At 48.3% G+C, this 25,250-nt stretch overlaps 1 protein-coding gene across 1 annotated transcript; it reads right to left on the bottom strand.

Moving 5' to 3' along the window:
• Window positions 1–476: 476 nt before the first annotated feature.
• Window positions 477–24,393, bottom strand: LOC308126561 (intraflagellar transport protein 172 homolog; the record flags this gene model as incomplete). Its single annotated transcript, XM_080491062.1, has 48 exons — window positions 477–569; window positions 758–849; window positions 1,075–1,228; window positions 1,420–1,518; window positions 1,776–1,835; window positions 2,068–2,163; window positions 2,279–2,398; window positions 2,557–2,667; window positions 2,765–2,881; window positions 3,002–3,088; window positions 3,424–3,487; window positions 5,344–5,453; window positions 5,565–5,663; window positions 6,394–6,523; window positions 6,819–6,928; window positions 7,004–7,184; window positions 7,280–7,344; window positions 7,475–7,574; window positions 7,674–7,816; window positions 8,710–8,826; window positions 9,032–9,167; window positions 9,257–9,354; window positions 9,623–9,712; window positions 9,860–10,004; window positions 10,095–10,215; window positions 10,297–10,375; window positions 10,443–10,691; window positions 11,011–11,088; window positions 11,331–11,423; window positions 11,725–11,809; window positions 11,920–12,027; window positions 12,167–12,303; window positions 12,398–12,565; window positions 12,667–12,779; window positions 12,873–12,958; window positions 13,960–14,063; window positions 14,424–14,477; window positions 14,600–14,761; window positions 15,809–15,904; window positions 16,141–16,264; window positions 16,398–16,612; window positions 16,699–16,786; window positions 16,955–17,034; window positions 17,134–17,199; window positions 17,269–17,308; window positions 17,728–17,840; window positions 18,376–18,519; window positions 24,355–24,393. 48 exons carry the CDS (start codon window positions 24,391–24,393, stop codon window positions 477–479), a joined length of 5,259 nt encoding a protein of 1,752 aa, XP_080347188.1.
• Between the last annotated feature and the right edge of the window lie 857 nt (window positions 24,394–25,250).

Below are 25,250 nucleotides of genomic sequence, written 5' to 3' on the forward strand. Positions count from 1 at the left end.
TAAGAGAGACAGAGAGAGAGAGAGAGAGACACTAAGAGAGACAGAGAGAGAGAGAGAGAGACACTAAGAGAGACAGAGAGAGAGAGAGAGAGAGAGAGACACTAAGAGAGAGAGAGAGAGAGAGAGAGAGAGACACTAAGAGAGACAGAGAGAGAGAGAGAGAGAGAGAGACACTAAGAGAGACAGAGAGAGAGAGAGAGAGAGAGAGAGAGAGAGAGAGAGAGAGACACTAAGAGAGACAGAGAGAGAGAGAGACACTAAGAGAGACAGAGAGAGAGAGAGAGAGAGAGAGAGAGAGAGAGACACTAAGAGAGACAGAGAGAGAGACACTAAGAGAGACAGAGAGAGAGAGAGAGAGAGAGAGAGAGAGAGAGACACTAAGAGAGAGACAGAGAGAGAGAGAGAGAGAGAGAGAGAGAGAGACAGAGAGACAGAGAGAGAGAGAGAGAGAGAGAGAGAGAGAGAGAACGTGCATGTCAGTGTGTGAAGGAGAAGCGAGAAGCTGGCAGACCTCCACACCATTTGGAGATGAAGTCAAGAACGTCCTGACACTCTGGACTGTGGCTGGCCTGCAGGGAGATGACATCATCAACACCATTAGTGACATCATCAACACCATCAGTGACATCAATTACATCATTAATGACACACACACACACACACACACACACACACACACACACACACACACACACACACACACACACACACACACACACACACACACACACACACACACACACACACACACACACACCTTGGTCACCACGAGGAATTTGTTCCAGTCGTCTTTGTTGACGAACTTTCCAGTCGAGGAAAACTCCAGCTTGTTCTTCACCACAGGGTAACCTGAGGGGCAATAGTGAGGGGCAATAGTGAGGGGCAACAGTGAGGGGCAACAGTGAGGGGCAACAGTGAGGGGCAATAGTGAGGGGCAACAGTGAGGGGCAACAGTGAGGGGCAATAGTGAGGGGCAACAGTGAGGGGCAACAGTGAGGGGCAACAGTGGCAGAACAGGCTCTCCTCCTTCAGTGTGTGTGTGTGTGTGTGTGTGTGTGTGTGTGTGTGTGTTACCAGTAAGCAAACAGGGAGAGGAGCGCACGGCAGTTTGAGCCGCCACCAGTGAGGCTTCATACGAGTTCCTCTGGTCTCGCGGGAGAACTTGTTCCAGACGCCGATCGATGGAAACCATCAGAACCCACTCACGGATCTTCTCCTGCTGCTCGTCCTGCAAACGCAGACACACACACACACACACACACACACACACACACACACACACACACACACACACACACACACACACACACACACACACACACACACACACACACACACACACACACACACACGAAGGGTGAAGAGACGTTCTTGTTGGATGAGACGTTCTCATCAGATGAGACGTTCTTGCCATCGTACCGTGACGCAGACGTTGGTGGGGATGGGAACCTCGTAGGGAATGTCGGTGTCGATGAAGTCGGAGTGATCCAGAGCATGAAGAGAACCTTCGTTGATGGTCTGAGACAGAAAGCAGCCAATCAGAGGAGGAGGAGGAGGAGCAGGAAGATGAGGAAGAGGAGGAGGAGCACGAGTCCACCTGACTGGACAGTTCTCCTCATGCAACATGTGAATGGTTCAGGGTTTGGTGTGGAGGTCTGAAGTTCTTGGTGGTATGTGTGTGTGTGTGTGTGTGTGTGTGTGTGTGTGTGTGTGTGTGTGTGTGTGTGTGTGTGTGTGTGGTGGGGGGGTGGTTCAGGGGGTGGTTTGATACTTACGTCACACAGATCCAGGAAGTGGTTGAGGAAGATGAAGGCCATGTTCTCCCAGCCGACCGCCTGGCGGCGAAAATAATATCAAATCCTTCCAATGAGGTCCAAGGTTCTGAATGGTTCTAATAAGGTTCTGAATGGTTCTAATAAGGTTCTGAATGATTCCAACAAGGTTCCGAATGGTTCTAACAAGATTCTGAATGGTTCTAACAAGGTTCTGAATAATTCTAACAAGGTTCTGAATGGTTCCAACGTGGACGGAGGTTCTGATCTGACAACAAACAGGAAGTGGACTCACCTGACAGTCCAGGCCGGCCTCGTAGAACGCTTTGTCAACAGGAACCAGCTCAGTGTGACGCAGCAGAGCCACCGACAGCTTGACCGCAAAGGAGTTCTGAGACACACCGGGTCAGATCAGATTAGTTACTCTGTGTGTGTGTGTGTGTGTGTGTGTGTGTGTGTGTGTGTGTGTGTGTGTGTGTGTGTGTGTGTGTGTGTGTGTGTGTTACCAGCTGTTCCACTCCTCTCGCTGCTGATCTGGTGGCGCAGTAATGAGCGATCAGCAGCATCTGTTCAAACTCCTCGTGGGCCGGAGAGTTCACCTGGGCTGACCTGGACAGGTTCTGACACTGGAGAGACACACACACACACACACACACACACACACACACACACACACACACACACACACGCACACACACAATAATAATAAAAACACCAAAATAAAGTAAAATGTAATAAATAACGTGTGTGTGTGTGTGTGTGTGTGTGTGTGTGTGTGTGTTACCAGTTGCAGCAGGAAGTTGCGCAGCTCAGCCCACGTGTTGTAGTTGTGAGCCCCGTTGCATTCTGGGAGGTTGATGAGATCCAGGAAGAGACGCTTGTAGATGTTAAAGTTCTGAGCGAAACCACAAGTTTAATCTTCATCCTCCTCCTCCTCCTCCTCATTATTCACACAAACAGACAGGTGTGTGTGTGTGTGTGTGTGTGTGTACCTGTGGAGCGGGCGGAGCTCCGTACTGGGTGTAGAGCTGTAGAGCCTTCACAGGCTCCGCCTCCTTGATCAGGTGTGTCGCGTACAGAGCCACGTACTTATGGAGGATCTTTAAGTTCTGTCATGACACAGGAACCAAGTTACAACCAGAACCAGAACCAGGAGAGGACCACCATCGGTAGCGCCCCCGCTGGTGGGACAGTGGAAAGATGCTCTGAGGAGCTGAAGGGAATCAAACCTGTTTCGACGCCGTCTCCATACATTTGTCCCACTGTCCTCTCTCAACGAACAAGTCCAGAGCGGCCATGACGTCCAGCGCCACCAGCTGTAACACACACACACACACACACACACACACACACACACACACACACACACACACACACACACACACACACACACACACACACACACACACACACACACACACACACACACACACACACACACACACACACACACACACACACACACACACACACACACCTCAGATAATCCCGATTATAGAGAATCTTCCTCCAACGAACTAACTTCATCCAAAGGTTCCAATTGGTTGAAGTGTGTGTGTGTGTGTGTGTGTGTGTGTGTGTGTGTGTGTGTGTGTGTGTGTGTGTGTGTGTGTGTGTGTGTGTGTCTGTGTGTGTGTGTGTGTGTACTCACAGACTCCACTCTTCCCTGGCTCTTCAGGTGTTCTTTGTACTTGTGGTCCACGTAGTCCTCGTACCTGAAGACAAAGAGATCCAGTAACGTGTGGAACACCACAGGAGAGGACCCAAAACTGAACCCTGAGGAACACCACCTGTGTGACAAGGGGTGCATCCTAATAGTCCCTCCTATCTCCTAATAGTCCCTCATATCTCCTAATAGTCCCTCATATCTCCTTTCCTATCCACTTCTCCTTAATACCAGAAATGTTTAAGTGGCGGCCATGATAAGGAGTGTTGGAATTCTCACTAAACTAAGGAACGGAGGCTCAATGCTTCCTTTAGAACCTCCTTTAGCTTAGGAACCACTGATGCTGCCTTTAGAACCTCCTTTAGCCTAGGAACCACTGATGCTGCCTTTAGAATCTCCTTTAGCCTAGGAACCACTGATGCTTCCTTTAGAACCTCCTGTAGCCTAGGAACCACTGATGCTTCCTTTAGAACCTCCTTTAGCCTAGGAACCACTGATGCTTCCTTTAGGACCTCCTTTAGCCTAGGAACCACTGATGCTTCCTTTAGAACCTCCTTTAGCCTAGGAACCACTGATGCTTCCTTTAGAACCTCCTTTAGCCTAGGAACCACTGATGCTTCCTTTAGAACCTCCTTTAGCCTAGGAACCACTGATGCTTCCTTTAGAACCTCCTTTAGCCTAGGAACCACTGATGCTTCCTTTAGAACCTCCTTTAGCTTAGGAAACACTGATGCTGCCTTTAGAACCTCCTTTAGCCTAGGAACCACAGATGCGTCCTTTAGAACCTCCTTTACATCCTCCACTTTGCACTAGTTATTTTGTTAACTTTTCTTTGCAGCCACAGAGCTGCAGCTGTAACGTCCGTGTTGGTTCTGAGAGAGAGAACGCCGCCCGGTAAAGTGACATCGGAAAGTCAACCTTTGGAGCGGTTATTTCCGTAAAATCCCAAATTGTGGTGGCGGAAACCTGAACCGTACCGGACCATACCACTCCATTCCTGCACTTTCTGTGCGGTGGAAACGGGGCTTAACCTTCGCCAACGTCGGATTATTATTATGTCACCTAGTGGAAGTGTCTGTCTGTAGACTGTCAAAACAATGTGATCGCCTTTCCTTACTCCTTTAGGAAGCCTCCTAACACCTTTCCTAACTCCTTTAGGAAGCCTCCTAACACCTTTCCTATCTCCTTTAGGAATCCTCCTAACACCTTTCACTAACTCCTTTAGGAAGCCTCCTAACACCTTTCCTAACTCCTTCAGGAAGCCTCCTAACACCTTTCCTATCTCCTTTAGGAAGCCTCCTAACACCTTTCCTAACTCCTTTAGGAAGCCTCCTAACACCTTTCCTATCTCCTTTAGGAATCCTCCTAACACCTTTCACTAACTCCTTTAGGAAGCCTCCTAACACCTTTCCTTAACTCCTTTAGGAAGCCTCCTAACACCTTTCCTTAACTCCTTTAGGAAGCCTCCTAACACCTTTCACTAACTCCTTTAGGAAGCCTCCTAACACCTTTCACTAACTCCTTTAGGAAGCCTCCTAACAACTTTCCTAACTCCTTTAGGAAGCCTCCTAACACCTTTCCTATCTCCTTTAGGAAGCCTCCTAACACCTTTCACTAACTCCTTTAGTAAGCCTCCTAACACCTTTCACTAACTCCTTTAGGAAGTATCCTGACACCTTTCCTTAACCCCGTAACGCCATCCACAGAGTTAAGGAAAAGTGGATGGGAAAGGAAATAGGAGGGACCATTAGGAAGCACCCATTGTCCCCAAGGTCGACACAGAAAGTCTGATCTCTGTGTGTGTGTGTGTGTGTGTGTGTGTGTGTGTGTGTGTGTGTGTGTGTGTGTGTGTGTGTGTGTGTGTGTGTGTGTGTGTGTGTGTGTGTGTGTGTGTGTGTGTTTAACCTGGGCTCCAGTTGCTTGGCGACAATCTTGGCCTTGTTCCACTCCTCTCCCTCGATGAAGACGTCAATGGCCTCCTTGATCAAATCCAGGTTCAAGTAGAGCTCGGCAGCCTTCAGACAGGAAGCAGGGCAGAGTCACGCAGATACACGACGTGTGTGTGTGTGTGTGTGTGTGTGTGTGTGTGTGTGTGTGTGTGTGTGTGTGTGTGTGTTTCCACTCACAGCGTTGAAGTTCCTGAGTTGTGTGAGTCGAGGTCCGACCACATGGATCACCTCCACCGCTCGCTCTGCACTCAGGAACTTGATGGCCAGCTCACCAGCCTACACACACACACACACACACACACACACACACACACACACACACACACACACACACACACACACACACACACAGAGGGGAAGACTGCGTGAACACTGCACCTCATCAAAGGCAGATGAACACACTCGTAGTTTTCTTTCCACAAAGGAAGTCAGGGCTTCGTTTCCATGGTAACGACAATAATAATAATAATAATCATCATCATCATAATAATAATAATAATAATGATCATAACAACAATAAGAATAAGAATAAGAACAGGAATAACACATTTTTGTATTTACACGACAATGGAGCTCGGAGAAACTGAAGACACAACTTTTTGGAAACGAGGTGAAAAGGCAACTTTTTGAAACGCTGCTCCTGGTCCTGATATAACTAGTAGTTCTGCACATGCTCAGTAGAGCCAATCAGAACGTTTCCTCCATGGTGTCATGACTCCCCGTCCATATTCTCCTGGGACTTGGTACTTTTATTTTGACAGTCACCATAATAACAATCCAACTTGGTAGTTTTATTTTGACAGTCACCATAATAACAATCCAACTTGGTGGTCTGTCCACTGGAATGTAAACATTGTTTTTGTGTGTGTGTGTGTGTGTGTGTGTGTGTGTGTGTGTGTGTGTGTGTGTGTGTGTGTGTGTGTGTGTGTGTGTGTGTGTGTGTGTGCTTTCAGTACTAAAACTAACAACAGCGCCAACTAGTGGACCAACATGAAACTATCTTCACCTTCATACAGGACTTCTCCATCACAGCAGGGTGCACGTCGTCCTTCACCTTCAGGTAGCAGTCCACTGCTCGGGAAAACTCAGAGGACTGTTCCCACTGCTGGGCCTGGTGCAGGAGGTCGTCCACACACCTGGACACAGACAGACAGACACACACAAAGAGAATAAAGAGAAGTTCTCTCCTCAGTCATGTGATTTCCAATAAAACAGCATCGCGGAACATCATGAAAAATACACAGTATTGCATGACTTCTAGAGACTTCTGGAGACTTCTGGACCTGAGGTCTTGTGGACCTGAGGACTTGTGGACCTGAGGACTTGTGGACCTGAGGAATTGTGGACTTCTGAACTTGTGAACCTGAGGACTTGTGGACCTGTGGACTTCTGAACTTGTGGACCTAAGGATCTGAGGACCTGTGGACTCACCTGGTGCCCCTCTTGAACACCTCCTGGTCGTACTCCTCCTGCAGGGCCCAGAGCTTTTTGGGCAGGTATTCCTTGCAGACTCTCATGGCGTCGCTCCACATGTTGGCCTCCTGCGGACAGAACCGAGTTGGCGGTGAAGAATGACGCAGTGGAGGTTCTGCCGGTGGTTCCGGCTCTGGACTCACCTTGTAGAACTTGACGGCCAGCTCGGGCTTCTGGGCTCGGAGCAGGAAGGCCTCGGCCTTCTGGAAGTCCTTCTGCTGGAGGCAGACCTTGGCCTGGCCTAGCAGGACCTCCGGCACGCCGTCCAGGTCGTGGACTTCAGCCACCCGCTGAGCGTTGGCCCAGTCCGAGACGTGCATGTACCTGAACGGTTCCCACAGGGAGATAGCATTAGCATTAGCCATCTTCATCAGCATCATGATGAAGATGAGCTGCTGGAGGTCTGATGGGTGACTCACATTAAAACTGCTTCTTTGGGTTTCCCTCCTTTGATGAACTCCGACTCTGCTTCTGGAAACTTCCCCTGGAAGAACACAAGGGGGCAGAACTTCATGGTCCACCTGAGTCCACTGTGTGTGTGTGTGTGTGTGTGTGTGTGTGTGTGTGTGTGTGTGTGTGTGTGTGTGTGTGTGTGTGTGTGTGTGTGTGTGTACCTCGTCTTCCAGACACGAGGCGCGTTTCAGGTGGATCTCCGGGATCTTCTCTTTACACGACAGCCGAGCCAAGTCGAAGGCGAAGTCAAAGTCAAAGCGTCTGAAGAGGAGACGTACGACTTTAGGACATCGTAACCTCATGAGGAGGAGACGTACAACTCTGCGACACACACACACACACGCACACACACACACTCACGGGTTATTGGACGCCGTTTTGATTGCGAACTCCAGCAGACCAAACTTGTTCAGCAGCTTGACGGCGGCTTCTCCTCCCAGACTGCGAGCCCACATGTAGACGACCTGCCGCTGGGAGCCGTCGCTGCCATGAGCCTTAGCCACCTGACACACACACACACACACACAGGGAGCAGGGATTTAGCGAGTAGTTAGCAATAGCCTTGTCGCGTTTGTGTTTGTTCCATCCCACCGGAAACTTCAACGATTCTAACGCCAACACTAACCAAACATGTAGCCACCAGCTAATGCTACACAAAAAGCTACGAGCTAATGCTAAACCTGTAACCACCAGCTAAAGCCAAACATGTAGCCACCAGCTAATGCTACACAAGTAGCCACCAGCTAATGCTAATCATGTAGCCACCAGCTAATGCTAAACATGTAGCCACCTAACTTTAAGCAAAGGATTAGCGTGAGTACCCTGTAGGGTCAGGCCAACTTGGCCTTTGTACCCTGTAGTGTTGGGGCAAGTTAGCCTACGTACCCTGTAGGGTCGAGCAGGTTAGCATGTGTACGCTGTTGGGTCGGGGCAGGTTAGTGTACGTACGCTGTAGGGTCAGGGCAGGTTAGCATACGTACGCTGTAGGGTCGGGGCAGGTTAGCGTACGTACGCTGTAGGGTCGAGGCAGGTTAGCGTACATACCCTGTAGGGTCAGGGTAGGTTAGCGTACGTACCCTGTTGGGTCAGGGCAGGATAACGTACGTACGCTGTAGGGTCGGGGCTGGTTAGCGTACATACCCTGTAGGGTCAGGGCATGTTAACGTACGTACGCTGTAGGGTCGGGGAAGGTTAGTGTACGTACGCTGTAGGGTCGGGGCTGGTTAGCGTATGTACGCTGTAGGGTCAGGGCTGGTTAGTGTACGTACCCTGTGGGGTCAGGGCAGGTTAACGTACGTACCCTGTAGGGTCAGGGCATGTTAACGTACGTACGCTGTGGGGTCGGGGCAGGTTAGTGTACGTACGCTGTAGGGTCGGGGCAGGTTAGTGTACGTACCCTGTGGGCGTCCTCCCACATGCCATTAGCTCGGTACATGTTGATCGCAGCTTTCCACTCGTCGACTTCCAGGAAGTGATACTCGGCCAATGAGAACCTGGACTCAGCCACCAGCTCCTGTAGGAAAACAAAACGCACCGTCAGGTTTAGCAAAGTGCTAACACAGGTTAGTGGTGTGAGTGGGTGGAGCAGTGTGAGTGGGCGGAGAAGTGTGAGGGTACGTGGAGCAGTGTGAGTGGGCGGAGGAGTGTGTGGGTAGGTGGAGCAGTGTGAGTGGGTGTAGCAGTGTGAGGGTAGGTGGAGCAGTGTGAGTGGGCAGGACCATAGCCAGGTGGAGGTGTGTCTCCTTCAGTCGTTCCGGGTGGTGTTGGGCCACCAGGCGGATGACGTCATCGAACATCCGGAGCTGCTCGTACATCCCGATGGACAAATGTGACTGCTGCACCATGGAGAACAACCTGCAGGAGGAGCAGAAAGGAGGAGCAGTGAGAGGAGGAGGAGGAGTTGGAGGACGATGAAAAGAATGAGGAGGAGGATGAAGATTTACCTCTCAGCCTCCCTGAACTTTCCGTCTCGCTGCAGCTCCTGAGCTCTGCTGATGTAGAGATCTACAACTTCTTGTTCAGTCATACAGCGGACAGCCAGCTGACACACACACACACACACACACACACACACACACACACACACACACACACACACACACACACACACACACACACACACACACACACACACACACACACACACACACACACACACACACACACACACACACAAACACACACACACACACACACACACACACACACAAAGTCATCACACTTAAATTCAGATTCATAAACAATAAATCTTTGTGTTAAGTCCTTGTCTGTGTGTGTGTGCGTGTGTGCGTGCGTGTGTGTGTGTGTACCTTGTGAGCTTCCTCCCAGTGTCCTGCTGTTGTCAACATGTCCATCGCTTCTTTGATATGACCTACTCTGACAAACAGCTGCTCCGCCAACTGAACAAAACACACACACACACACGCACACACACACACACACTTTGGTCGGTGTCTTCAGGTGGAATTTCTATGTGATGTGACTTGTAGTGGAGGTTCAAACCCCCACCACCACTCACACACACACACACACACACACACACTTACCTGGTACTCCTGCGTGGCGGCGTAGTGATGAGCGATCTTCAGGTAGTATTTGGCGGCTGCCGGGTCGTCTTGCACCTCCAGGATGTGCGTGGCCTTCTTCCACTGGTGAGCCAAGATGGCCGCCTCGATGGCCTTCAGAGAGCATCTGGTGCGGGGGGGGGGGGGGGGGGGGGTTAGTTTCACGGGTAGAGTTTACACCCTCCCCACCCTCACCTCAGCCTGACCTAAGCCTCACCCGGCCTCGATGAAGTGGTTGATCGCGGCGTCCATCTGCTTCTGCTGCACCAGGTGGTCACCCCACTGCTCCTCCAGCTGCACCACCTGCGAGGGGAAGGAGGAGCGGGCCAGCTCCACCGCTGGGGAGAGGGGGAGCGGGTGAGGACGGGTAAAGTACTCGAGTACAGACAGTGAGTGAAACTGTGTGGAAGCTCCCTCACCTTTCTGGAACGCTCCGCCTCGACAGAAAAACTCCAGAGCTCGACGACGGTCCCCGAACGCCTCGTACAGATCTCCAGTCTGAAACACACACGTTACACACAACACACACAAACACACACACACACACACACTGCTGGGTCCTCACCCTCTCGTGGAGCCCCGCCCTAATGAGCGCGGCGGCGATGCGTCTCACCGTGCCGTCGTCCCCGACGACCTGCGGCCTGTTGATGGCGAGCCGCGCCGCCTTGGTCGGGAGTCCGGCCTGCAGGTAGAGGGCGAGCGCGGCCGCGGCGTCGCCCTGACTCTCCTTCAGTTCGCCCGCCTTCTCGTCCTGACCCGTGCGAATGAGCCAGTCGTAGTACGACTCCCGCAGGGCGTCCAGCTCCGGGTGGCCCTGAGACAAAGACAACCGTTAGCTTCTTGCTAACGGTCCCTGAGACAACAGCTGTTAGCTTCATGCTAGCTGTCCCTGAGACGACAGCTGTTAGCTTCATGCTAGCTGTCCCTGAGACGACAGCTGTTAGCTTCATGCTAACGGTCCCTGAGACGACAGCTGTTAGCTTCATGCTAACGGTCCCTGAGATGACAGCTGTTAGCTTCATGCTAACGGTCCCTGAGACGACAGCTGTTAGCTTCATGCTAACGGTCCCTGAGACGACAGCTGTTAGCTTCATGCTAACTGTCCTACAGGAAAGAGGTCAGAGGACAGTCACCTTGTCTTCTGCCAAAGCGATGCAGCGGTCCCACATGTGGAGCTCCTGGTACATCTGGATCGCTTCATCCAGAGCGTTCTGCAGAAGGTCAAAGGTCAAAGACACCACAGACTGCTGTTAGCAAGAGATAGCTTAGCTTCCAGGCTAACTTTGTGAAATTCCTGACTCTGTTATCCTGTTAGCTAACTGACTGTTAGCTAACAGGATCTTTTACGTAGCTTCCTGTTACCAATAACTTCCTGCAACAAGCTTTCAGGCTAACATCGCCCTACTGGGTCTGAGCTCCATGCTAAGCTAACGATCTCCGGAAGTGGACCCACCTGCTCCACGTAGAGCATCTCGGCCAGTTTGAAGTTGTGGTCCAGCAAGGCCAGGCGGGCTCGGACCCGGTAGTGTTCTGTCCCGTCTCCTCCCTGCACAAACACATCTACAACTGTGAGGTCGTTCTGATGGCGACTGGGGGAGTCGGCCATGTTTGTAGTCCTGTAGTTCAGGTAGCCTCCAGTTAGCCTTCCCATCACACTGAAATACAGCAATACTGTGCTCGGTAGCTACGTATGCTAAGATAACTCTGTTTGTTTGTTTAACCTAAACTGAGAAAACGTTTTTATCACAGGAAGCATGAATGAAGAAAACTTCTTTTACTTTATTTTCTGGGAGCTAACATCATCATGCATCATGCTAACTCCGTTAGCTAAAGTTACACCAACGCACCATTTCCTGTTCCACTCTGTCTGCGATCTGCTTGGTCTGGTGGAGGAATCGAACCGTGGCCACGTCGCCGAGCGCCTCGAAGCATCTGCAGAACAAGAGAAGAAGAAAAGGAGAAACATGGCGGCGGCTAGCCAGTTAGCATTATTACCCAAACCTTATTAAACCTCTTTCGGCTAGTCAAGGGTCAGAGGTCACCTTTGTGCAATGTGCAGCTGGCGAGCGTCCACAGCTAGCCGGCTCAGCATCTTCCACATGGACTCTGTCTCCGGGGACATTTCCAGCATCTCCAGGAAGGCAACGGCTCTGTGGGGGACAGGAAATGACGTCACCGCAGGAAGGAAGTGAACAGCAGAGACAGAAAGTGACATCACTCCGTGGAACAAAGTGACATCACACTACGGAGGAAATCGATGCTCCCATGTAGCCATGAGCTAATGCTAACCTGTAGTAGTCTCCGTCGTCCACCGCCGTTCCGAACTCGATCAGACCTTCGTCCAGCTGGTACGTCACCGTGTGAAGTCCCTCCGTCACCATGACGACCGTCTTCCCGTCGGCTCGCTGCAGGTCCACGATTTCACCCTGTCAGACCAGGACAGACCAGGTCCTCTTAGCTCCAGTCCTGGTACCAGACTAGACCTGGACTCAGACTGGAGCTGCCCCACCGGGGCCTCACCTTGATGGGGATCATGGTGCTGCTCTCTGGACTGTCGATGCTGTACCAGACGTGGAGGTTCCCTCGGTTCTGGGCCAGAAACACGTCGCTGCCGGGGATCCACTGGACGTAGGAGCAGAAGCTCAGCACCGTGGTGCGGGTGGAAGACTCCACGTCGTACAGATGGAGCTGAGGAGACACCATCGGGTCAAAGGGCAGCTTAGACTGGTTGCAGGCTGCTTCAGGAACTGATTTTAAACTGGTTTGTGGTCTGAACGTGGACGGCTTACCCTTCGCTTCCGGTCCCTGAACAGCAGCTTGCGTCCCGTCTCGTTCAGCTCCAGCCAGTCCACCTTGGAGTCGTGGCTGATGGTTCCCAGGCTGACGCCTCTGGACAGATCCACTGGGGGGTAGCAGAGAGACCAGGTCAGGGCTCAGACACGGGGTCAGAGTCCAGGTCTGGTTTAAAGAGTCCAGGTCTGGTTTCAGTTCTTACCGATAGCGATGGTCTTCGAGTCAATCAGATATGCCAGTTTCTTGTTGTTTTCCACTCCTCGCTGCTTCCTCTCGTTCAGTCGCACGCTGGACACGCAGTAACGACAGGTTAGTACTCGTATCGGTACACGGTATCGGCCAGTAGCTAAAGGTTAGTACTGGTATCGGCCAGCAGCTAAAGGTTAGTACTGATTTCGGTACTTGGTATCTGTTGGTAGCTAAAGGTTAGTACTGGTATCACTATGCTGTATCTACCAGTAGCTAAAGGTTAGTACTGGTATCAGCCAGCAGCTAAAGGCTACTACTGGTCCTGGTACTCGATATCGGGTGGTAACTAAAGGTTAGTACTGGTATCGGTACTCTTTATCGGCCAGTAGCTAATGGTTACTAGCTGGTATCACAATACTGGTATAGCTATGCAGTTTCAGCCGGTAGGTAAAAGTTACAACTGGTATCAGTACTCAGTATTGGCCAGTAGGTAAAGGATAGTACTGGTATCACAATGCGGTATCGGCCAGTAGCTAAAGGTTAATACTGGTATCGGTAATCTTTTTCGGCCAGTAGCTAAAGGCTAGTACTGGTATCAGTACTTGGTATCAGCCAGTAGCTAAAGGTTGGTACTTGTATTGGTACTCATTATCAGCCAGCAGTTAAAGGGTAGTACTGGTATCGCTATGCGGTATCGGCCGATAGCTAAAGGTTATATCTGGTAATGGCCAGCAGCTAAAGGTTAGTACTCATGTTGCTACTTGGTATCGGCCAGCAGCTAGAGGTTAGAACTGGTATCGGTACTCTGGTATTGGTACTCTTTATCGGCCAGTTGGTAAAGGTTAGTACTGGTATCAGTACTCTTTATCGGCCAGTTGCTAAAGGTGAGTACTGGTATCGGTACTCTGGTATTGGTACTCTTTATCGGCCAGTTGGTAAAGGTTAGTACTGGTATCAGTACTCTTTATCGGCCAGTAGCTGAAGGTTAGTACTGGTATCAGTACTCTATATCGGCCAGTAGCTAAAGGTGAGTACTCGTCCATTACAGAAGCAGGCTTGGTGCAGCGCTCGCTTGGACGACTCAGTGGAATCTGACGTACCTGAGTAGGTGCGGGTTCATGAACTCGGTCCGGACTGAGGCCAGGATCTCGTTGTTGCCGTACTCCAGCAGGCTGAGCTCGCCCGCGTTGAAAATCATACACACCTGAAAACACCACACCTGCGTTTAGTTCCCGTCCTCCAGATAACCTCAACATTCTCACACCCCTGCCTACTTTTAGGCTCCATTTAATAGTTTTTAAAGAGTAGACAGACCACCAAGTTGGATTGTTATTACGGTGACTGTCAAAGTAAAACTCCCAAGTTGGATTGTTATTACGGTGACTGTCAAAATAAAACTCCCAAGTTGGATTGTTATTACAGTGACTAATGAGGTTTGTTCTTTTTTCGTGCTCCACAACTTTAGAAAAGCGGTGGGGGGGCTGTTCTGTTGGGACATTTACGGTAATCCTTTTAATGTTCAATTCATTCCTCTGGAACCTTTCAGAACTTTTCTCCAACTCACCGTTTCGTTGTCGAAGAAGAACTTCTCGTTTCCACCGGAGCCGGGCCACGCCACCTGAGGGAGGAGAGCCGGGTCAGGAAGGGACGCCGCCATCGCACCACGACCACAAACCATCTTTCTCTGGGGGGTTTTCACGCTCTGTGTGTGTGTGTGTGTGTGTGTGTGTGTGTGTGTACCTCGCTCAGTGTGTTGTTCAGCATGTCTCCCAGCAGCAGCGTGTTGGACGTGTGAGCCACCAGGTAGCGCTCTTTCCCCATGACCTTCACCTCCTCGATCTCGTAGCCGTAGGAGGACTTGAGTACGACCCGAGTCCCCGATGACAGATTCCTGATGATCACCTGCAACCGGAACACTTTTTTTGCCTTTTCCTTTTCTTATCGGTATCGGTATAACGATACTGATGATGCAGTTCAAGATAGCTAACAAAATAAAACATGGATCTGGTGTCTGGAAGCTAAAGACTAATTCATCCTCCATAGGAAGAAGAAGGAGGTAGAGCAGTTCGGGCCCTGCCGTACAGAACGACATCACTTCCTTCATCCAGCTGATTCTGGCTGAACAATTAGTTTCATCTGTTCCAGCCGTCCTGCTGAACTGTGTAGGAGCTGCTCTGCTGAACCTGCTGCTCTGTTGAACTGTGTAGGAGCTGCTCTGCTGAACCTGCTGCTCTGCTGAACCTGCTGCTCTGCTGAACCTGCTGCTCTGTTGAACTGTGTAGGAGCTGCTCTGCTGAACCTGCTGCTCTGCTGAACTGTGTAGGAGCTGCTCTGCTGAACCTGCTGCTCTGTCGTGTGCTGCTCATGTGTTCCAGCTCTCTGATGACTATCAGTCATATTTTAATCATCTTTAGCTTGTAACGTCGCTACTGTACGAGCGCCGCAGCTAGTTTAAATATCGGAGTGCAGGCTTACGTGATGCACCTGAACGCATCACTCAGCTCCTGTAGTTAAAACCAGACCAACATGGCGCTCGGACAGAACTCTCTTTTATTACTGGAACAGTTCAGAGGAATGGATTTCTGAAAGCGCTGGAGGACAGAAATAAACTGCAGTTGAAAAGTTAAAACGCCGCTTCACAGACGTGTGGCTACTTGAGGGGGCGTGGCCTGTTGTGAGGGGGCGTGGCAAATAAAATAATTTCTTAATTACTTTAAAATAAAATTAATTACGCATTAAACAAATTAAATTAATTAAATTTAACGAAATAAAAACTTTAAAAATTAAATCTCGGTCCTTGGTATCAGAAAGCTAACATGCTAACTAGCAACGCTATGAAGGCTAGTTGTTAACTGTCAGCGAGCACGCTCTTTAGCTTGTTTGCTAAAACCGTTGTGTGTGTGTGTGTGTGTGTGTGTGTGTGTGTGTGTGTGTGTGTGCGTTCAGTACCTGACTCAGGTCGACATATGTCATCTCAAACTTGTTCTTGTAGATGTTTCTCCGTAGGCAACAATCGAACAACTCCACGCCCCCACAGTTAGTGCCCTGAACACACACACACACACACACACACACACACACACACACACACACACACACACACACACACACACACACGTAGTGTGTGAGGGTCTGTGAAACTCGTATCTGTGGGAAAGTATGTTTTTTTGTGTGTGTGTGTGTGTGTGTGTGTGTGTGTGTGTGTGTGTGTGTGTGTGTGTGTGTGTGTGTGTATGTGTGTGTGTGAGTATGTGTGTGTGTGTGTGTGTGTGTGTCTTCACCACACAGAGTCTTGATCCGTCCTTCTTCCATTCCAAACATGTTACAAAATAAAGGTTTTCAATCTCCTTTGGTTTGTCTTGGTCCCACAGTCCTCGTCTGGGATTCCAGTTTAACACTCTCAACCTGCACACACACACACACACACACACACACACACACACACACACACACACACACACACACACACACACACACACACACACAAGTGAGTACCAGTTGCACCCATTACCCCGTCGCCCCCCGTGGTTGCACCTACCGGTTGAAGCTTCCCAGCACCACCGACTGTCCGCTGGGCCCGGTGGCGGCGGCGCTGAAGCCCCTCTGGTGAGGGTCCAGACCGTAGTCGAAGGTCTGCAGCACGCTGCCGTCCCGGCTGTACGCCACCACCTTCTTGTCGCAGCCGGCCGCCAGCACGCCGTTCGCCGCCCAGGCCAGGGTGCAGGGAGGACACGGGTGGACCGCCAGCTCGCCCTGTGGCCGGGACACATAAACACCGTGACACACGCCGTGATACACAACCCAACAGCTCCGGTCCAGATGTGAAGACCGCCACCTACCTGAGAGTCTCCGGAACCTTCATCGTCGAAGAAGTAACGCACAATGGATCCGTTGCCGTGGCCGGACAGAAAGCCCTTACCGGAAACACTGAGAAACAACGCACAGGTTACCCACGGCAACCAGCAGAAACAGGCACGATGGACAGGTTACTGTCGGCAACCGGTGTCAGCAAGCTGAGATAGCAAAGTGCTATCCTGTTATACCGGGATATAGTTTAGGTGTAAGAAGAGACGTGTGATGAGGAGTCGGACTCACTTGGATGTTAGCGCCACGACGCAGGACTCGGTGGCGTAGAGGGTTGAGGACTTGTTGGTCCGAGTGTTCGCCACTCGAACCTGGAAACAGTTTCAAAAACAAGCGTACCGTGAACTGGGCGCCAAGAAAAGCTGGAAAAACATTGAGTAAACTTCCTCCTCCCGTCGGTTCGGACTCACCTTCCCGTTCACCAATCCCAACACGATGGTGTCGTCGGCCGGCCACAGCAGGCGAGTCACGGCGCTCTGAAACAATCACATTACTCAAACAAACTAGTTACTTTACTTACTTTAGTTACTCATTGCTTTACTCACCGTCTGAACAAATTTGTTGCAGATGGTTTTCTTGTCGCCCCTGAAGTGAGAGAGAGAGAGTGATCAGGGTGAGAGTGTTTAGAGAGAGTAAGAGAGAGTGTGTTTAGAGAGAGAAAGAGAGCGAGTGTTTAGTGTTTGGAGAAAGAGAGAGAGAGTGTGTTCAGAGAGTGAGAGTGTGTTTTGAGAGTGATCAGGGTGAGAGTGTTTAGAGAGAGTAAGAGAGAGTGTGTTTAGTGTTTGGCGAAAGAGAGAGAGTGTGTTTCGACAGTGTTCAGAGAGAAAGAGAGTGTTCAGAGAGTGTTCAGAGAGTGAGTGTGTTTTGAGAGTGATCAGAGAGAGTGTTCAGAGAGAGTGAGAGTGTGTTTTGAGAGTGATCAGAGAGAGTGTTCAGAGAGAGTGAGAGTGTGTTTTGAGAGTGATCAAGGTGAGAGTGTTTAGAGTGATAAAGTGTTCCGTTACCATTCCTCTCCGATCCGGTAAACGTAGACGATGTTGTCCGATTGGCCGACTGCGATCTTGGTGGAGTCCGGAGAGAAGACCATGTCGCTAACCACGTAGCTCTCCTTCCCGTACTGACATCACAATATTAGCATTAGCATTAGCATCGTGAGACCACGGCTTCTCAGAGCTCAGCTTAAAGTACATTCACCATTAGCTTAGCTTAGCGTAGCTTTTCATTCACTTATCCTAGCTTAGCTTGTTGTTGTCTTTAGCTTACATTAGCTTAGCTTAGCATAGCCTTATTTATTGTAAGTTACAGTTACCCAGATATTTGGGTACTAAGTTACATGGGTACTTGGTTACCTGGATATTTAGGAACTCAGTTACTGTGGTATTCACTTACTTTGGAACTATGCTATTTGGATACTTGGTTACCCAGATATTTGACTACTCAGTTACTTGGCTATTAAGGTACTTGGGTACTTGGTTACCCAGATATTTGAGTAACCAGTAACTTGGATACAAAGTTACTTGGGTACATGGGTACCAAGATATTTGCGTACTCGAGTTCTTTGGTCCTGATTTACGTGGGTACATGGTTGTTTGAGTATTTAGGTACTCAGGTACTGGTTACTCAGTTACTGTGGTACTCAGGTACTCTCTGACCTTGGGGTCCTGGGGTTTGGTGGAGAACTTGTCGCGGCGTTTTCCGTGCTCGTCGTACAGCAGAACCACTCTCTCCGCGGTGCACACGGCCAGCTTGGTGTTGTTCGGGGCCCAGGCCAGGCATGTCACTCTGGAGGCTCGGTCCTGTGGAGAACCAGCACACACTCCCACCACTCAGAGAACATCGAGAACATTGAGAACCTCGAGAACATGGAGAACCTCGAGAACATCGAGAACATGAGTTACATGAGGAGGACCTGGGGATGGCTGGGCCTTAGATACGCTCCCTTTCTCCGCCTACAATTCTTATGGATTAAACTACGATATAAACCCTCCACAAAAGCTCAATTAATGCCTTAGGTATTCCTACACAGTACTCACACGATGAATCAAGAACAACGGAATGTCCAAACTCGCTTGAAGACTTCAGCTACCATGGAGGCTCGCCCCACTAGCAGTGAATCTAACCGCAGCAGTAACATGGAAGTCCTCGCAGAAATCGCCAAAATTAGAACTGAACGATTTTGGAACATAATCTAATTGCGATTTTTTTCCTCAATATTGCGATTTAACATGCGGTTATTTTTTCAAGATCCTCTTCTCATGTATTTTCCAACAAACACAATCAATAAATCAATCTCTATTATAATAAACAATATCAGATTTATTAGGGACGTCCCGACCGAACTTTTTGGCCCCCGATACCGATCCGATTTTTCAGAATTGAGTATCGGCCGATACCGATACTTTCCCGATCCGATACTCACATTGCTATTGCAAATATACTCAATAGTGTATTTTTGGAGCAACTAAGACGTCTGAAGCTAAAAGCACTATTGGCAGAAGCTTTGTTTACCTAGAAATTATTGTAAAACTCACTTATTGAATCAAAATACTTCTCAGAACGACTTAAGAACTTATTTAAACTTTATTCAGTCAGAACAACAAAACCCAGTTACACTCTGCAGTCTGGTTTCTCTTATTTATGTTAACTTAAACTACTTCACCTGCATTTTGTGGCAAATAAAAAAAATAAAAAATAAACCCAGTGAATCATTGACTAACATATAAAGTATTAAAAACTACAACATATACAGTATTCAGTAAAACCAATCAGAAGAACCCAGTTCTACTTCAAAGAGTCTTTGACTGGTTGGGTTGAAAATAAGTCCTACAAAAGTGCAAATACAATAATAAAAATAAATAAATAAATCTTAAACATAAATACTCTCAGGCTCCAATGTAACTTCTTTGTGTATTAAATTCCAGTTTACCTTAAAGCAGTATGAGAGGTTTGACCTGAATGTCACTAAACATTTACATTTCAATGTGAATTATAAACACTTCATTCCACTTCAAAGTGGTAAAATCTGTTTGACTAAAGTACTCTGAACATAGTACTCTCAAGAACTTATTCAGAATATCCCAGTCTCCCTTCAAACTAGAGGAACCTTCTGGGTTCTTGTTTCACCATATCCGTCCACACCTCACTATGAACACGGCTCAACACGAGGCTTCAGGACATGTAGTACACATGCCAGGCCTTTAGGGGCGCTGTGGCTCACCAAACACAATAAAAAAACAGAAGAAGACAGACCACATAGAAATTTAGAAGTAGACTTCTGCACATAAACACATAAACCACTAATATCACTCTAGTTTTATAGGTCTATGGCCCCGCTCCGCCTGCTTCTAGCTTCTGCAGCTCCACCCGAGCTTCTAGTCCCTGATTGTTCTGGTTATTAGGTGACGTAGTGGTTATTAGGGGACGTTGTGGTTATTAGGTGATGTAGCGGACCGCGGTGGGGGGAGGAGGGGGGCCATTACGTCATCCTTTTTCCACGGATGATGGTCTTTGCTGAGCGTACTCCACCGCATGTTTACTTTTTAGATGTCTTATCAGATTAGTTGTGTTAAACGAAGCTCTGGTGCTCCACCTCTCAGGACTGTGGTGAAGCTCTGGTGCTCCACCTCTCAGGACTGTGGTGAAGCTCTGGTGCTCCACCTCTCAGGACTGTGGTGAAGCTCTGGTGCTCCACCTCTCAGGACTGTGGTGAAGCTCTGGTGCTCCACCTCTCAGGACTGGTTTGGTTATCCACCTTAAACTCCCTCCAGACTGCTGGTTGATCCTCTCAGTGGCTTCAGGCTGCTCACCTCACTTTACTGCAGGTCGCACACGGGGCTGCTTTACTGCAGGTCGCACACGGGGCTGCTTTACGGCAGCTGACGGGAAAAAGGTCTTTTGTTTGTTGTTTTTTTTAGATCGGCGGGCTGATCGGCTGGATTTGCCGATTCCCGATCACTCACAAATCACCAATATCGGCCCCGATCCGATATCTACCAATCTGATCGGGACATCCCTAATATTTATTCTACATAAATTGTTCTTTCTTATAGGCGAGGCTTATGTTAAGATAAAGTCAAATGAAGCATGTATTAACATGAAAGACAGTTAAAAGACATTAATATGTGAGGCTATAATGAGAGACAACGTCATGAACAAGGGTAAAAGGAGGCGAAGCTATACACTCTTTGGAGGTAATGAGTAGCAGACATATCAATATAGTGACATGGAATATTAATGGCTGTAGCACTCCGATAAAACGCAAAAAAAACTAACTTATCTTTCAAGTAAAAACACAGACATTGCATATATAGAAGAAACACATTTTAGAAACCAAGATGAAGCATTAAAAATGAAAAGTGATCCGGTCGGTCATGTCTTTCATTATTCAGTATGAAGCCAGAGCTGTGGGTTTTTATCCTTGTCAACATAAAACTACTTTTTCTGTATTGAATCAATTTAAAGTTTCTCATGGACGGATCCTCGTGGTGGAAGCATTCATTAATGCAGTTAAAGTAGTACTTTGCAATAGATACGCACCAAACGAGGAAAACTCATCCTTTTTTAATGAGGTCAACAATAAATTGGGGAGAAAGATGGTCAAATTATTATGGGTGGAGATTTCAATCAAACTTCAGACGATCTTTTGGACGGCAGTAAATTCAGAATAGACACTTCCCCCAGAGAGAGAGCAGCGATAACCTCGTTAAAGGAGGAGCTGGGTTTCACACATATTCTGAGACTTATACATCCCAAAGAAGGATAATATACGTTATATTCTCACTCTCATAGTTCCTATTCACGAAGCGTTTACTTTTTGGTTGCTGGCTCACTTGTTGACGTGGTAGTTGACTGTAATATAGGAGTTCTAGCAACAACTGACCATGCACTGGTTGGATTACAGATAAATCTACACTCTGCTAAAGGTAATGGTGGAAGGTGGAGACTAAATACAAGTTTACTGCACGATGAACATCTAGAGGATGAACAGAAAGATGAGCTGCTGTCTGGGAGCCACTCAAAGCGTTCGTCAGGGGGAAATGGAGAACTCACAGTTCGTGGAAGAAAAAGGAAAATAAGGAAAAAGTACAAATATTGCAAAAAGAAATACTTCAATTGGAGAAATAACTAATTCAACAATACAATGAAGGAGATTTCAGGAAAATTAGTAAACTAAAATTTGAGCTACATGAAATATATATAAAAAGGCTGTGAATTCTCTATTTAGGCTCAAAACTATTTTTTATGAAACTGGAGAAAAAACTGGACGATTATTAGCGAGACGATTAGAACGCCTGGATTCAAACACTATTACAGCAATTAAGAACCACGTAGACTTTTTACATCAACTAAGAAAATGAATGAAGTTTTCAAAGACTTTCATGAAGAAGAGTATACGTCCACATGTTCAGCCAGTGATGAAGACTTGAGTTCTTTCTTTGGGAAGGTGGAGCGACCACAACTTTCCCCAGAGGAAAGGAGAGTTTGGATTCTCCCATAACGGAAGCTGAAGTTAGAACTGGAATTAAGGGTAAAGCTGGGAAGTCAGCTGGTATAGATGGCTTCCCGGTGGAGTATTAGAAGAAATATGCTGATGTTCTTTGTCCGTTTCTCACAGAGGTTCTCCAGGAAGCATTTCTATATGGCTCACTCCCAGAACGTTGGAACCAGGCCATTATATCACTGACACCAAAAACAGATAAGGATTCAACTGACCCAGCTAATTATAGGCCCAGAAGTCTAATAAATGTTGATTGCAAGATATTATCCATGACATGAGCACTAAGATTGGACCAGCTTTTACTTAGAATGATCCATAAAGACCAGGTAGGATTTATAAAACATAGATCTTCAGCCGATAACATGAGGAGATTCTTACATTTAATTTGGATGAACAGAACTAACCCTCACCCTGTCTCAGCTGTGTCACCCGATGCTCATCAAGCATTTGATAGGGTAGAATGGGCCTTTTTATATGCAACTCTTTCAAAATGTGACTTTGGTGATACAAGCCTTATATTGGAACCCTAACGCTGCATTCTTTACCAACGGGATGATGTTTCACAGTAATACAACCAGGTCAACCAGACAGGGGTGCAGTTTAAGCCCATTATTCTTCACAATTAGTTTGGAACCACTGGCCACATTGAGGAGAGCAGAGTCAGAAACGACAGGGCTCATTGGAGGTGGCAGAGAATAAAAAGGATTTCTTTATGCAGACGATGTTTTAGTCCTGAGTCGGGATCCGGCCAGCTCGGTGCCAGCTCTACTAAAAACTATTGAAGAATATTCTAAAGCATCTGGTTAGTGCATCACTTGGCACAAATCAGAAGCCGTGCCAGTGTCCAACACTTGCTCACATGATCAGCTATCTACTTTTAATTTCAAATGCCTACAAAGGGGATGAAATATTTAGGTATAGAATTAGATCCAGACGTAAGTAAAATTATGACCACTAACATAAAAAGGGTATAAAATAAAATAAAAGCTAAATTGGATAATTGGAGTAAATTACATGGAACATTATGGGGTAAAGTAAATACAATAAAAATGGTTGTGGCACCACAAATAAATAATCTAACTGGGACGATCTCCACGTCCATTCCAGAACAATTATTAGTGAGATATGATAGAATGATGGAACAATTTCTTTGGGACGGGAAAAACCTCAAATTCGTTTGGACAAATTATGTGAGCCCAAAAAAAGGAGGGGTCTATCATTGGCAAACATAAAATATTACAGCGCTGCATCTGAGATGTCCAAGCTTACAGGACACTGGGATGAAGCTGGTGCTGAGCTGGACTGGGTCCTGAGGGAGCAGCAGCTCACCTCCACCTTTAAACCCATTGAGCTTCTTTCATGAACGCTTAGAAATGGAGGAAATAAAATGAACCATCCTATTCTAGAGCGTTCAAAAAAAGTTTGGCAGGAGGTACATAAGAGATGTAAAATTTCTCAATATACTCAAATATATGCATCCATATGGCATAACGCAAAAATAAAGCTCGACAGACACCCTGTCTACTGGGCTCAGTGGCTTAGAAAAGACATCAGGATGATTTATTGGAAAATGGCAGTTTTCTTTCATATATCAGACTCAAGAAATAATTTCAATTACAGGGCAAAGGCCACTTCTGGAAATACTTGTATGTATGAGCAAATTGTATGAGCAAATGGTTGAATTGTGAACTTCCCAGGTCACCAGAACCGTGGTACCACAGTTAAACAAACACATTTTTGGAATATTAAAAAGTGGCCTGAGGACATGAGCACCATTCTGAGGTGTTGGAAGGAGCCTCAACCCACACTGAGTATGTGGAAAACACAAATGATGGAGACAGTGGCGTGTGGGAAGATGTTGGGGAGATTAAACTGTGAAAATACTATTATGGCAGAACAATGGGTTTGTTTTAGTCAGCAGATGTGTTGATTCTCCTGACACGAGGTGTCACACGAGGTGTCACACGAGGTGTCACACGAGGTGTCACACGAGGTGTCACACGAGGTGTCACACGAGGTGTCACACCAGGTGTCACAACGAGCACAGAAAGTGGTCTTACTGCGTGATTATAGATTTTAACCACTTGTGTTTTAGGCACTAACTTGACGCCATAGAGCAGCGGTGGACTCTTACCTGAGGGGTCAGGAGAGTCTTCAGGTATTTAATGGGCATCTTCCAGTCCGGTTCTATTTCTCGACGTCCCGTCTCCTTGGGAACAATGAAAAACTTCAGGTCTGCATTCTTAATGACATTTATCGAACATCCACAAACATAACAACTCTTTGGCAAACTGATAAAAGCCAATCCATGCTCTCCGCAAGGCGCGTGTTCCAGTGACATCAAAATCGTCACCGCCCCCGAAGTGGAAGGGTTAAACGGGTGCTAAGCTGGCCCCACGCCAGAGCGTGGCCAGAGCGTGGCCAGAGCGTGGCCAGAGCGTGACCAGAGCGTGGCCAGCGCGGGGCCAGAGCGTGACCAGAGTGTGACCAGAGTGTGGCCAGCGCGGGGCCAGAGCGTGGCCAGAGCGTGGCCAGAGCGTGACCAGAGTGTGACCAGAGTGTGGCCAGCGCGGGGCTAGAGCGTGGCCAGAGCGTGGCCAGAGTGTGGCAAGAGCGTGACAAGAGCGGGGCCAGAGTGGGGCCAAAACGTGGCCAGAGCGTGGCCAGAGTGGGGCCAGAGCGAGATCTAATGCGTTATCAGCTGGGGGCGGGGTTATTGAGAACAAGATAATAAGTCAGTCCTTCAAGTTAATAATGCTGGCCCTGGCGTCATCCCTGAACTAGAACCTGGTTCTTTTTGGTGGAAAAGCCCTATGGGAGGAGCGGTGACTCCAGCAGACAAACTTTCATCCCTCCAATAATTGACAGGCTAGAGTGGCTGTCTGGCCAAAATACTTGGGCTGGACCCGATTATTAGAATATTCGGACACTGTGGTGTCAGGAGATTAGTTTTGAGATGTGAATAATGGCCGCTTGGCTGCACCATGGTGCTGCTCTGTGCAGCTCTTCTCCGTCAACCCCTCCACGCTC

Source organism: Lipophrys pholis, assembly GCF_963383615.2.
Source record: "Lipophrys pholis genome assembly, chromosome: 21".
Classification (NCBI taxonomy): domain Eukaryota; kingdom Metazoa; phylum Chordata; class Actinopteri; order Blenniiformes; family Blenniidae; genus Lipophrys; species Lipophrys pholis.